The following is a 12,670-nucleotide window of genomic DNA, read 5'->3' on the forward strand; positions in this document are numbered from 1 at the left end:
TTCAGTACCCATCACACATTGATCTGCATAACCTTTCCTGGCAATACACTGGATTCAGTTTTAGTGACTGTACAATTGTTTAATGTTAATCAATGTTATTGTACTTGGAGTATGAGTAACCTTATTTCTAACAAGATTTTCATAATACTAACTTTTCCCAGGTAAAGCTGATGTGCATCCAGCCTTTTTTCTTCAAATGTTTTGTTGGTTTTCTCATATAGCTGATGAGTAGTTCTCCATGGAATACAAAACCCCTTGCTTGCAAATAAGACAATTACTTGGAAGACAAAAGGTTATATTTAGATTGCAGGCTGAAGACCAGTTTGAGTACACACAATAGCTTTAAGTATTGGTTTGGGAGCTAAAATGAGTCTATCAGCAACACCGCCCTTTATTTGAGTTAATTTAACCAGCAGAGCTGAGGCCACTTCAGCTCAATCCCTATAGGGAGGACTTTGCTGAGGCACTCAGGTATTGGTGTGTTCAGTACTCAGGAGAGATTTATCATACAGATGTCAGAACTGGCAGTGGGATAAAAGTGATGGCTTCTTAATGATTCTAAACCACAATGTTCTATCCACTGCTTGAAGCCAAAGGTAAAACTGGTTCTAAATTTAGCTGTACTTAGGGCAGTTTAATTAAGATTCTTATCTTGTTTCTAATTAAGAAGCCCATGAATTTTCTATTTGAGAATGAACCCTTTTGAAATACCAATGAAAAAATACAATGGGGAGGGTAATTCTAAATAATGTTTTAAATAAATAATACATTGGGGAGGTTTACTGCTGTCTTTTTCCCGATTTTGCTCTTTTAATAATGATTTGAGAAAATATTTTCAGCTTTATCTATTGAAAAAAATACTGGTGCAGAAAGACTAAATGTGACCTAATTAACTATCTCAATAAGCTGCCACTGTTTTTCCACATTTTCTTTTCTCATATTTTACCTTTTTTTACCAACAGAATAAACAGTTGGAATGGTTGGTAACTTCTTGTCTTCTGAAGATGTAATACTTGTTTATTTCACAATTCAACAGTATGGAAATGCAATGCCTGGTAATATTTACATCATTAATGACAGAACAGAACTGATGACAAGGTAGATGGTTAATTCATTAAGAACAAATGTCAACTGAATTTCATTGCAGGCTTCAAGGTTTTTGCCTGTGTTCTATTCTGACCTCAGAAGGCCTGTAAAACATTATTTCTATAATCCCACTTTGTAAATAACAGTAACAAATACTGTCTTATTTGATTCCAATGTGGAGTTAAGCCACTTGATACTATGGTTGAACAGAAATGTGCAGTCTACTGTGTTTAGCCAGAGTACAAAGAGAATCTATTGACAAACACCCTTCAGTACAACTGTTTCAGCTCAGTAAAATTATAAACAAGGCTTCCTTCAAATAATTTTCCTTTGGAAGTTCTGTATCTATTACTCTCACTATATTAATTTTGCCTACTTTTTATCAGTATTAATTTGCTATTGTAAATCTTTTCAAAGTACGAACATTCTTTAGTCAAGCCAGCCTTCCATTAACAGAAAGGGGGAAAAACGCCAATGAGTGAGATCAATCAATAATTTAATTACTGTTGCCATTTTATCAGCTGAGATACCAAACTACAGTAGACTTGTTTAGGCATTTTTAAAATCTATGGTATTGACAGTCAAAAGAAGAAAGCAATAAATCTGCATTTTAAGTGGGATAGTAGCGTTCAGCTATTATTGATGATTCCTTAAGAATCACTCTTGTTGACTTATGTCATTGCAAGAGCTTATTTTAATTTTTCTTTTGGAAGCACAACAAATACAGCCAAAGACAGATTTTTTTCTTTTACACAGGAGACAATTATCAGACAGTACATGCGAGTCTAAAACAAACAGGAAAGCAGACACAGAACAGTGATCAAGAGTATAGAAGAAGGAAGAGATGCACTGTGATACAAATAAGTGAGACAATCAAGGTTAATGCAAACAAAATTACAGATATTTAATTGGTATTTTTGATACAGGAAAAAACCCAATTTCATGATTAGAAAGTGTCAGGTGAACTCTAGTATCATAAATTCTTGTTTTAGGAGCTTATAGGGTTACACTTGGGATTTCTGCTCCTCCTCAGTGGCTTTTTTGCTCCATGCTGGACAGGAACAAGCTGACAGATGGCTCATAAAGGGCAATTTCTAGAGGGTATAGATTAGAGGATTAGGGCCTGAGCAACCTGCTGGAGGAGGAAAGAATCTGGAAGGGCATCAAGATGTGCAGCAATGTGAACACCAGCTGCAGTTACAGCAGCTTTTTAAACAATTGTTTTAATTACAAATTATTTTGGAATACATATTTGGTGTCCTTTCTAATTACTCACCATGAAGTACAAGACACTTTAGCTTGGCAAAGGTCAAGCTAAAGGCACTCAGAGCATGAGAAGTATTGTTACTAGCACAGAAACAAAGCAGAATGAAGAAACAGGAGCAGACAGCATTGAGCTTTACTTCTAGACAAAAAAATAAATCCTGTACAGGCATGGAAGTATGTACTGAGAGCTGCCTAAGGGAATAAAGATGAAAAAAATGAGGACAAAGCTGTTGGTACTGTCTTATTGGAGGAAAAAAAAGAGAAGTGATACCACCTCCAGGAATAATGCCTGAAGCACTGGCACACTCATACATGTCTGATGAATACTAAAGCCCAGAAAGATTGAGCCTGTAAAGAAATAAGAGCCAGAAGTAGAAGGAGAATTAGATCCATTAGAAAAGACACTCCAACAGGCAAAGGGAATTCAGAAGGCAAACCAGAGACAGACCTAAGAAGGTGATGCACAATATTACACAGAATATTAATCAGAGGGAGTAATGGCCATTCTTTTGGATTATTCCAAAGAGCTTGTGCAACTGAGCTTGCCTTAACTCAGTGCTGCCTCTGCCCTGGGATGGAAAGGCAGCAACAGGACCTGAACACCCAGAGTCAAAGAGCAGCCCCTGCAGTGTGGCTGTGCTGATCCAAACACTGCTCACACACTGCAGATGACACCAGGGGACACAAGAACTGGGAGTGTGCAGCTATGTATCAGCTATGTATGCAGCTATGTTTGCAGCTTTTGCATCAGGAGCCTGCTGAGCCTTCCTGGTGATTGCAAACCCAGCTACATGTAACCATGAGAAATACAAGTGATCTTCCATGCAAGGAAAATTTGCTACGGTTTCTAAGCTGTGTTTGTATCATTTCAATGCCACATGAGGCTTTTTTCCACCTTTTCAGTTTATTTTCTGAAGTAGCAAATCAGACACAGTAACCCTTAAAGAATGCTATTAAAATTATAAAGTCTAGCATTCCAGAGAATGAAAAAAGTTACAGTCACCTCTGATACAAATTTCAGGAGGTTCAGGAGTTTGTAAGGAAATAGGATGATTTTAAATTTTATTCACAGAAAAGACGTTCATTACCTCTCATGTCAGGAATGTTTCTTGGTAAACCAAAAATCACCTTTTGGCCGTATTTGACATAACTTTTCACATGGTACAAACATCAAGACATGTCTGGTTCAAAGATGCATCATCAGGATACAGCTGCTGACATTATTTCTGTGTGAAAAGGATGTTACCAAAGGATGAATATTTGTAATAAGTGCAAAGAGCAAGGAAGTAAACTTAACTGAAAGAAGTTCAGTCACAGGCTCAGACCTCATCACATGTTTCCTGGCCAATTCCACATGGGAGCAGAAAGGTATTGCGGTGCTGTCTGAGTCAAGGCATATGAAATCAACTCATCAGTTTACCAAACTGCATGAATACATGCTTGGAGAGATCCTTTAGTATTATCCTTGTCTATCCTTTAGAATACTGACACATCATGACCACATCTGAGAATGATCAAGAGACCTAAGTGGAAGCATTTGAAGGGGCAAGAAAAAAAGCTTAAGTTTGGCCCTAAATTCATTTAGCTTTCTGGAAGAAGATAAACAGTGCAGCTTACAAGCAGGCACGAACAGACATTGACAACCATAGCACTTCTCAGTAGGTTCACAAGAGGCTCACACAGAAGGGTTCAGGCACAACAGGAGCTGGTGGCTATGGTATTCTGAAGGGAGTAAGTACCATCTAATAACAGGTGATTGTTTTTGTCAAGGAAACCAGTGATGCTTTAAAACAGCAAATGTGATGCTATTGAAATTCCAACATCAATACATGGAAATGTGCTCCTGTCTGAGAAAGTCATTACTGGTGACAAGTACATGGAGCAAGATATAGCTTCCATGGTTCAGGGCAGATTCTGCATCTTCACTGATGGAAGGCATCAGGCAATTGAACAAAGCAGTGACAAGATGAGATAGTAGAAATAAAAGAATCATACCAAGTGGTTCAAGACATTGAAATAAAAATTTGATGATGCATCAGCTCTGAGGGATGAATACACTACAGGCAAAGCTATAGCAAGGCTTCTTGAAAAGAAAAAAAATCTACCTTTAGGTCCCACTCCCTCCCTTGCCAAAGCTGGTCCCTCTCCAAGGCAGCCCTGCGGCCACCAAGACCTGGTGACACCCTCGGCTCACAGCTCGCCATGCCCTGCCCTCTTAGAGCCCAGGATTTCACGGAATTCTTGAAGGCGGCTGAGAGGAAGGGCTGCTGTTACCCCGTAGGAGCCAACCGAGCCGAAGGCGGATGCGCGGCCGGTGTTTTCCAGCCCCAGCTCACGACGGAGCCACGGCGCACTCGGGTGCCCAAGGCAACGCCAGACCGGCAGCCATTACCGCCTCTGTCCTGCCAGCCCGGCAGGCTGGGAGAGCCGGCAAAGCTCAGTGCGCGACCAGAGCCCCCGGTGCGCTCCCAGCAGCGGCGCCGCTCCCGAGGCCGTGCCGGCGGCGCTCCCGCCCGCGGAACTTGCGCACAGGCCGCCGCCCCCCTTCCGGCAGCCGCGGCCGGGCCGCGCAGGAGGCGGGCTGAGATGGCGGCTGCCGTGCCCGGCGCCTCCCGGGCCCGCGCCGCCGCCGCGCTGCTGCTCCTGCTGGGCTGCTGCGGCGCGGCGCTGCCCGGCGGCCTCCAGGTACGGGGCTGGGGGAGCCGCGGCGGGGCCGAGAGCGAGCGGGCGGGAGGGCGGCGATGGGGCTCGGTGCTGCCGTGTCCCCATCGCCGCCCCTCGGCGGGCAGGGAGAGCGCCCATGGGCTGCCCGCGGAGCTGTCCGGAGGCTGGCGGCTCGCAGGAGGAGCCCTGTCGGTACCACGGGCACCGATTCTGAGCCGCGGTCCCCAGCGCTGCCCCCCGGCGGGCGGAGCCTCCCGACGCTGCCCCGTGGGCGGAATCGCGGCGCTCTGTAACTTCTGAAAGTTGCAAACCCTCAGACTTTTCATCCTCTTGCGGGTTTCTGAAATTCACTTTCTCCCTGCCACACACTGTAACTTGTATTGGGTGTCTGTTCCCCCTTGCCGGAGCCGGTGGGCCGGGCGCGGGCGCTCCCAGGGCGGAGGAGCGGCCCGGGCTCCCCGGCCCGGTGCCCGCTCGCACACGGCAGGTGCCAGTGGGTTTGTCAGGTGGGAGTAACTTCATGTTTCAGCAATTAGCTTAATGCGCTGTGCCCACGCTGCATCTGGAGTGTTGTTTGCTTTTGAATTCTGCGTTATTAACAAGTTGTTATGCTTGAAATTAATTACAACTAGGACCAAACAACCCCCGCACCCTGAACAATAGAAATATTCTTACAATCTCTGGATGACTAATTAAACTGCAGGTTGTTTGCTGCTTGAAGTACAACAGTATTTCTGTTACTGTGTGTTTTGTGTAAGACCACGAGCATCATCCCAGAACTCCTCAGAGTTAATAGAGTGATTTAAGAGTCAGCAGATTTGGGTTGTTGTCCCATGACAGACTTATTCCCTTACCTCTGTGAAGTCTTATCCTCTTATTTTGTCCTGATTTATGCTCCCTGTTAAGGAGAAAGGGGCCTCTTATCTGCAAAGGAAAGTGGGAACTGTGGAGAACACAGATTTATACAGAAGGTTGCTGTCATAGATCCTGATTTTGGAAGATAAGTGTAACTGCCTTGGATTTAAAGTGGGTTCAAACAGCAGATTCTCTTACCTGCTTTTGAAAATTGAATTGAATGGAATCCTAGGCTCTCTTCTCATTAAGGATGAAACTGTAGGTCAATAAATCACATTATCTTGTTCTTGGAGTGTCCTTTGGCATAGAGGTGTGTGGGCTTTTTTAGCCAAGGTGCAAGTGACTAATAGTTCCTTTTTGTTCTGTAGCAAGTTTCAGGGAAATATTTGGAGCATTAACATGAAATGTGCAAATGTTAAGAAAAACACCTCTTTTTTAGCTTTTCTAAGGTCTATTCAGTATTAATGTGTGGTAAACATGTGCATTGAACACTATTGAGGAATTAACAAAATGATGAATGGTCATTTCTTTATTATTGCTGAAAAATCTAAAATTTTCATCTTTCAGGATCAAGCAGAGCAGTTTTTTAGAAGTGGACATACGAATAACTGGGCAGTTTTGGTAAGCATGGTCCAGGTTGTTTTCCTCCTATAATGTTGACAGTTTTTCATCAGGAGCTGCAATTGCAACAGTCATTCAAGAGTCATGCTCATTTGAAAGAAATAGAAAGATAAACATTTGGAAATAAATAAATTTCAAATTTTGCCTGCAAATTCATTACACTATAATGAAATTATCTTTTCAATATCACTGAATTTCAAGCACACAGTGTGTCTAGCTACATGGCAGGATTCATAAAACAAAAGTTCCAAAAGCTTTAAAATAGTTAAATAAGCATACTGCATGTTGAAAAAAAGGTGTAATTCTGATACCAGGGAAGTCTGGTCTCTTTGAGCAGAAAGGTAGAATTTGTATCATTTTTGTTCTTGTTCAATCTGTTAACTTGTGATAACAGACTGGGAATAAGATCAGTTGAGGCAATACAGTGTTTAGATTGACTGTTTGTACCCTTTCTTTTTTTTTGCCATGTAACTTTTATTAGCTTTGAATCATGCTGCACAATTGGTTCTTAATCACAATTCAGGTCTTAATGACTAATTTGTTTCAGAACACTATTGTAATTACTCAGTAGCAGCTGTTTGTTTTCCAGATACTAAAACTGAGCAATATAAAAGGAAAGTTAACAGTAACTAATTGAAGAAATAACTTTTATATTTTACAATGTACAAACTTGAAACTATTAAAACATAACATACTATTTTAATACTATTAACAAATAGATGCTTTTATTAGTACTGATAAAAACACATAAAGAAGGTGGAAAATTAGGTCCAAGAACCTATACTGTCTGTGCTGAACAGATTTTCTGCTGGTTTTATTTTCTTAGTGGTTCATTGTTGAGTTTTGTAATAGTTGCTACTAAAATTTTAAGCAGCAAACCAGGGAGAGGTTACTGCTGTCAGGCACTTCAAACCTGGGATCAAACTGCAATCCCACTTCATCAATAGCTTGAATTAATGTGCTGCAGCATGGATAGCTATATTTAAAGCTTAGACACTTTCCACTGTGTTCTAAGGGAGGGTGCAGGTGATAGTGGAGGCAGGGTGCAGGTGATAGTGCCTTGAAATGTCTCAGCTAAACTGGACACAGTTTGTTTTCAGAGCATTAAGTCTTGCTGAAAGGCAGATGTCCTCATGGACTGATTCCTGTGGGGTTTTCTGGGATTCCTAACTGACAGGGTGATAGATACACAAGGGGATCCTTTTGGGCTGAATTTTATTATTACTTGAGCTACAACTCAGTTCTTATTATGGAAAGAGTAGAGAAAGAGATGCTATGTGGTGTGACTCACAGCTCTACATTTAGGGCTGGAAAATTAAGAAACTATCTAAATGATTTTTTCCTGCATCTCTGTTTTTGTGGTTTTAAAGTCACCTTTTCTAGAAGCTTTTGGAATGTCTGAATCAGAACCTGATTTAGGGAGTGTGTAAGTAAAGGGAATGTCTGAGCCCTGACCCCTTGCCTGTTAGAACAGTAGAAATTAAACTCTGAGAATTTGTATCCAGATTCACTTGTATTTGTATTGGTTAGAGCTCACTTTGCTCTTACTTTGACTCCATAAATGCAAATGTACTCAGTGCATTTTCACCTGTGTGTGGCTTCTGCATGAATTAATTCACTTGTGCCTTTGTGGAAGAATGCTCCCAGAATGGGATGGCTATTGAGAGAGAACTCTTCCTTTGATCTCTCTTCCATTTGATAAGGAGAAAGCAAATGAAAAAATTTATTTTATCTACTTGCTGTTGCTGGATTATTCCCCAAAGTGCCACCTTCTATATTTAGTAAGGGTTTATGACAATTTTATCTTGAGTCAGTATGCTGGGAACTTTTTTTTTTAACTTTTATTTTCAGAATTTTTTGCTTTGGGACAACTAAGATTTGCATAACTTATTACCTTCTTGGTGTTACTATATTCTTTCTGAGTTGTCACTATTTTTTAAATATTCCTGTAATCATGTTGTTCTGATGCAATGTGTCAGGCCAGTTTGAATCTTTGCACTGTTTAATGTGGGGTTTTTTCTGTTTTAAGGTGTGTACATCTCGATTCTGGTTTAATTATCGTCATGTGGCAAATACTCTTTCCGTGTACAGAAGTGTCAAGAGGCTGGGCATTCCTGATAGGTGAGGAAATCTTGGTGGATCCAGTTCTTGCAAATGGTCTACTAAAGTTCTCGTGCTCTCTGAATCAGTATGGAAATACATTTTTCTTCCCAGTTTAACTGGATAAAAGTAAAAAGGAAGAATGCAAGCACATCAATGTGATGAAAAGCGCAGCAATATTGTTCCAAAGAAAAAGCAGCAAGTTGCAGATTAAAATGTTCCTTTTGGAACAGGCTAATTAGATCTAGCCACTTTGCAAATGGGTGAAAGTAATGTGAAAACTGTTAAATACACTAAGCAAAGGCAGTGCTACTGTGAGAGGTGAGTCTTGCTGTACTTTAATTTCCTTTTAGTGTGGAGATGTTGGTAACTGTGACTGTACTAAGATGTAAGACTTCCACATCTGTAACTACATTGGATCTTTAAAGGCTCTGAACTATAGGAGAAACTCCTGTATATTGACAGTTGCCTTGAAAAAATCCATTTTGCATGATTTTATTTGGCAAACCAGTTTCTTGTCTGTACAAGTTGTGTTTCCCTAGTGATGCACAAGGGTTAGAAGAGTATCTCTTCTTTGACAAAGGGAATAGGAAGGTTCTAAAGTATCTTTGTGTTCCTAGTCAGAGTTCTAGTGGTGTTGGCGCAGTTCCTTCCAGCTGTTTCAGAATGTAATTAATTTCTGTCAGAACTGTGGAAGTGAATTTAAGGCACCAGCATCCATTGTGTCATAACCTATATGTACCATAGGCTGCTATAGAATTCCTTGTGGTCCTGGTTTTAAATGGTAGTTTAGAGGACTGGTAGTTTCTCCAGCATGTCTGCCTGAAGAAGTGTGGCCTGCTTCATCACTGCAAAATGCATGTTCTGATGGATTGAATTAGTTTGGCATTTTTTTGTCCAAGGTCCAAGTCCAAAACTGCACACTTGGAGTCCCCAGTTAACTCCCACTCAACTATGAATGCACTGACAGTAACATCCTGTTCCCTGTGTTTCTTATATTTAAAAAAAAGAAAAAAAGGAGCGACTTTCTGGTTTTTGAAAGAGTAGAGTTTGAAACTCAATTTTTAGATGCATTTTGGGGTTATAAATCCAAGAGAATGCGCTGCAGAAGTGCTGTGGGCTGAAAGGCACAGAAAGATGCTTTTGTTCTTGAGGATGTAATTCAGGAGCAGCTGTCTTCTCTCCTGTGCAGCCTTTGAAGGACAGGTGCCCTTGGCACTGCCTCAGAAATTCTGTCATCAATTCTGCCCTTACCTGAGAAGTTTCATCTTCTTTGCATCCGTCTGTCTTTACCATTAAAGTCAAAATAAGTGTGAGTTTTAGAAATACTGCAAGAACTATGGTGTGACTGAGATTTCTGTGTTCAGTAGCAAGATCCATTGCTTATCCATAGCCAAAGATCTGGAATTAATCTCAAAAAGCCAGCAGTGCTTTGGACTAGAGACAAGAACACTCTCCAAGACATTGGAGAAGACCTAAAAAGAGAGCAAGAGATAGATGTTTATTTAGCCTTTACAGCAATTTTTATGTGGATTTGAACATGTTTTTTCCTTAGGCAAACTTACTTTATGTGTTTTTCTTTATTTGCTGCAAGACTTCTTTCAAAATACTGACAAGACAAAAAAAACCCTAACCAAATATTCCCAACAAACTTCAAAATCACATGCAAAAATATAAACATTTATTATGATTAGTGCCCTTTAAAAATCTGAATTATTTTATTAAGAGCTCTGGCCCCCTGGGTCCAGGCAAGCCTGTGTACTAAAGTTGCTGATGTCAAATACTCCCCTGCTCATCTTTGGCCTTAGTCCTGTGGATAAATGACAGGCAGCTGCATTTCTGTGTGTGACATCTTTGTGATACTGAGGATGCTCATAAGGAAATAGGGTATAATTCTGCAAAGTTTCACTTGCAATTCTAGGAATCTTTTTAATGATCCAAGCTATTGTTGTAATTGTTGAAGAGTGTTGTTCTAATTTCTGTTTGACTGTTATGTGAAAGCAGAATGTCTGAAATAGTTTTTTTCTTATCTTTCACAGTCACATTGTCTTGATGCTGGCAGATGATATGGCATGTAATCCCAGAAATCCCAAACCTGCTACTGTGTTTAGTCATAAAAACATGGAGCTGAATGTCTATGGAGATGATGTGGAAGTGGATTACAGAAGCTATGAGGTAACTGTGCTTTAATTAAAACACTGAGTCTTTATTTTCTAGTGTTAGTTTAAAGATTTATGCAGCATCTGTAAAGTTTGAGGAAGTCTTTCTGTTCATATTACTGGTTTTGGGCTGGGCTTTTATTATCAGTGATGAGAGTAAAATACATACCCCTCCCCTCCTTGATATTTGTTTGTATTTGAAGTTCCTTGTACTAGAATCATGTTTATTGTGTCTATTTTAAATAATGGAATAGAATCACATTACTGAAATTTCTCTGGAAATGACTGCTCAGTGTCTCATCTTGGCAACACAAAAATTACTGTGAAAATTTTGGTGTGCAGGTGAATTGTTTATTAGGTAGCTGTACTCTAATTCCTAATCTTAAGCATATGCTCCTAAAATAAAACAAAAGCCATAACTTAATCATTACTGCAAAGCAATTACTGTATAAAAACCTGCATTCTGTCACTTTTCTTTTCATGTAATATTCCTTCATACCAGGAGTGTCTTTACCAGTTGAGACAAAATTACACACCAGTTTCTTGGTTCAATAGTGCTGTAGAATTATTGCTAAAGGTTTATTGGATTGTATTTAAGTATATAGTAGATGTTTTATTTCTCTGAAGCTTTATACAAAGAAGTGAAGAGACAGAACTGGAATAGAGCTACATTCTTTTTATCATGTTTTTTCCTGGGTATGGATTTGCTGGCATTTGAGCTGTGCACGTGTACTTAAAAGGGAAGTGGTGTTTTATAGGATGTGTTGCAGTCACCACTCAGATGGATCTCATCTGATCACTCAGACTTATGTAACTGAATTGATCTTGTTTTTTCTTTCCTGAGTTGCAGAGGGAATTTAAACTTTTGTTTTTCCATGGTAACACACACTAATGTTGGAGCATTTTGTGAGTACAGGAGCGGCTTTGGCACAATGAAGCTGTACGCTGACAGGTTTTTAGATCAATGTAAATGTATTTTAAAATTGTATTTAATAATGGTGGTAGATTTATTTGATATAATTAAGCAACTAGCTGGTGTTAATAGAGTATAATAAAAAGTACCACATGATTCTTAAACTGAAGTAAAACCTTATACAAAAAATGTTTATGCAGTTTATACCGTGCCGTACTATGTCTGGTTAGATACACTGCATTATAGATACATTCCATTATTTAACTTCTATAACCCAGCCTATGGCTGATCAATATTTTTATCTTTAGAAAATGACTTTATGCTTCTATTCATAGGTTACTGTGGAAAATTTCTTGCGTGTTTTAACGGGAAGAATCCCACCAAGCACACCACGATCGAAACGTCTTCTTTCTGATGACAGAAGCAATATTTTAATATATATGACAGGTAGTTGCAACTTTCTGTGTACAGTCTGTTGATGCTTGCTCAGTTGGATGGGTTTGTTGAAAGCATCAGTAATACAAATGCACAAAAGGATCGACCAAAAGATTTTTTTTCTGGTTTTAGCATGTCATTGTAATTAAGAAAAAATGCCTGTAAAGCAGTACTAAGCCAGTATAGTTTCCTGTTGAAATGGTGTATGTGTATTTTTTTTACTGTACTGATATTTTGTTTTGTTGGACTGTTTCTGTAGAAAGAGAATTGTTTTTACCTTGTTTTAGAAAAATTATCAACAAGGCTGTGTATCTTCCTTTAACCTATATCCTTGCCCAACTTCTGATTTTTCTGTCAGGCCATGGTGGAAATGGTTTCCTAAAATTTCAGGATTCTGAAGAAATCACAAATGTAGAGCTTGCTGATGCCTTTGAACAAATGTGGCAGAAAAGAAGGTAAGAAATAAGCGTTATGCAGACATTGAATATTGAATATCCTGAACATACTCTTAAGTGTGTCTTTCTGGTATGCCTTGCTACCTGCAGCAGTGATACTGTTGGTTGTCCATAAC

General features: G+C 39.7%; 1 protein-coding gene across 1 annotated transcript in view; it reads left to right on the top strand.

The window, feature by feature from the left end:
- The first annotated feature begins 568 nt into the window (after positions 1–568).
- PIGK (phosphatidylinositol glycan anchor biosynthesis class K) overlaps positions 569–12,670 on the top strand; it is a 70,537-nt gene continuing 58,435 nt past the window's right edge. The window contains 8 exon segments of the mRNA XM_058808084.1: positions 569–596; positions 4,392–4,592; positions 4,595–5,037; positions 6,439–6,492; positions 8,522–8,613; positions 10,632–10,767; positions 12,000–12,111; positions 12,458–12,554. Of these exon segments, the coding sequence (XP_058664067.1) occupies positions 569–596; positions 4,392–4,592; positions 4,595–5,037; positions 6,439–6,492; positions 8,522–8,613; positions 10,632–10,767; positions 12,000–12,111; positions 12,458–12,554 (1,163 nt within the window).

This window comes from Ammospiza caudacuta, chromosome 7 (assembly GCF_027887145.1).
Source record: "Ammospiza caudacuta isolate bAmmCau1 chromosome 7, bAmmCau1.pri, whole genome shotgun sequence".
Lineage (NCBI taxonomy): Eukaryota > Metazoa > Chordata > Aves > Passeriformes > Passerellidae > Ammospiza > Ammospiza caudacuta.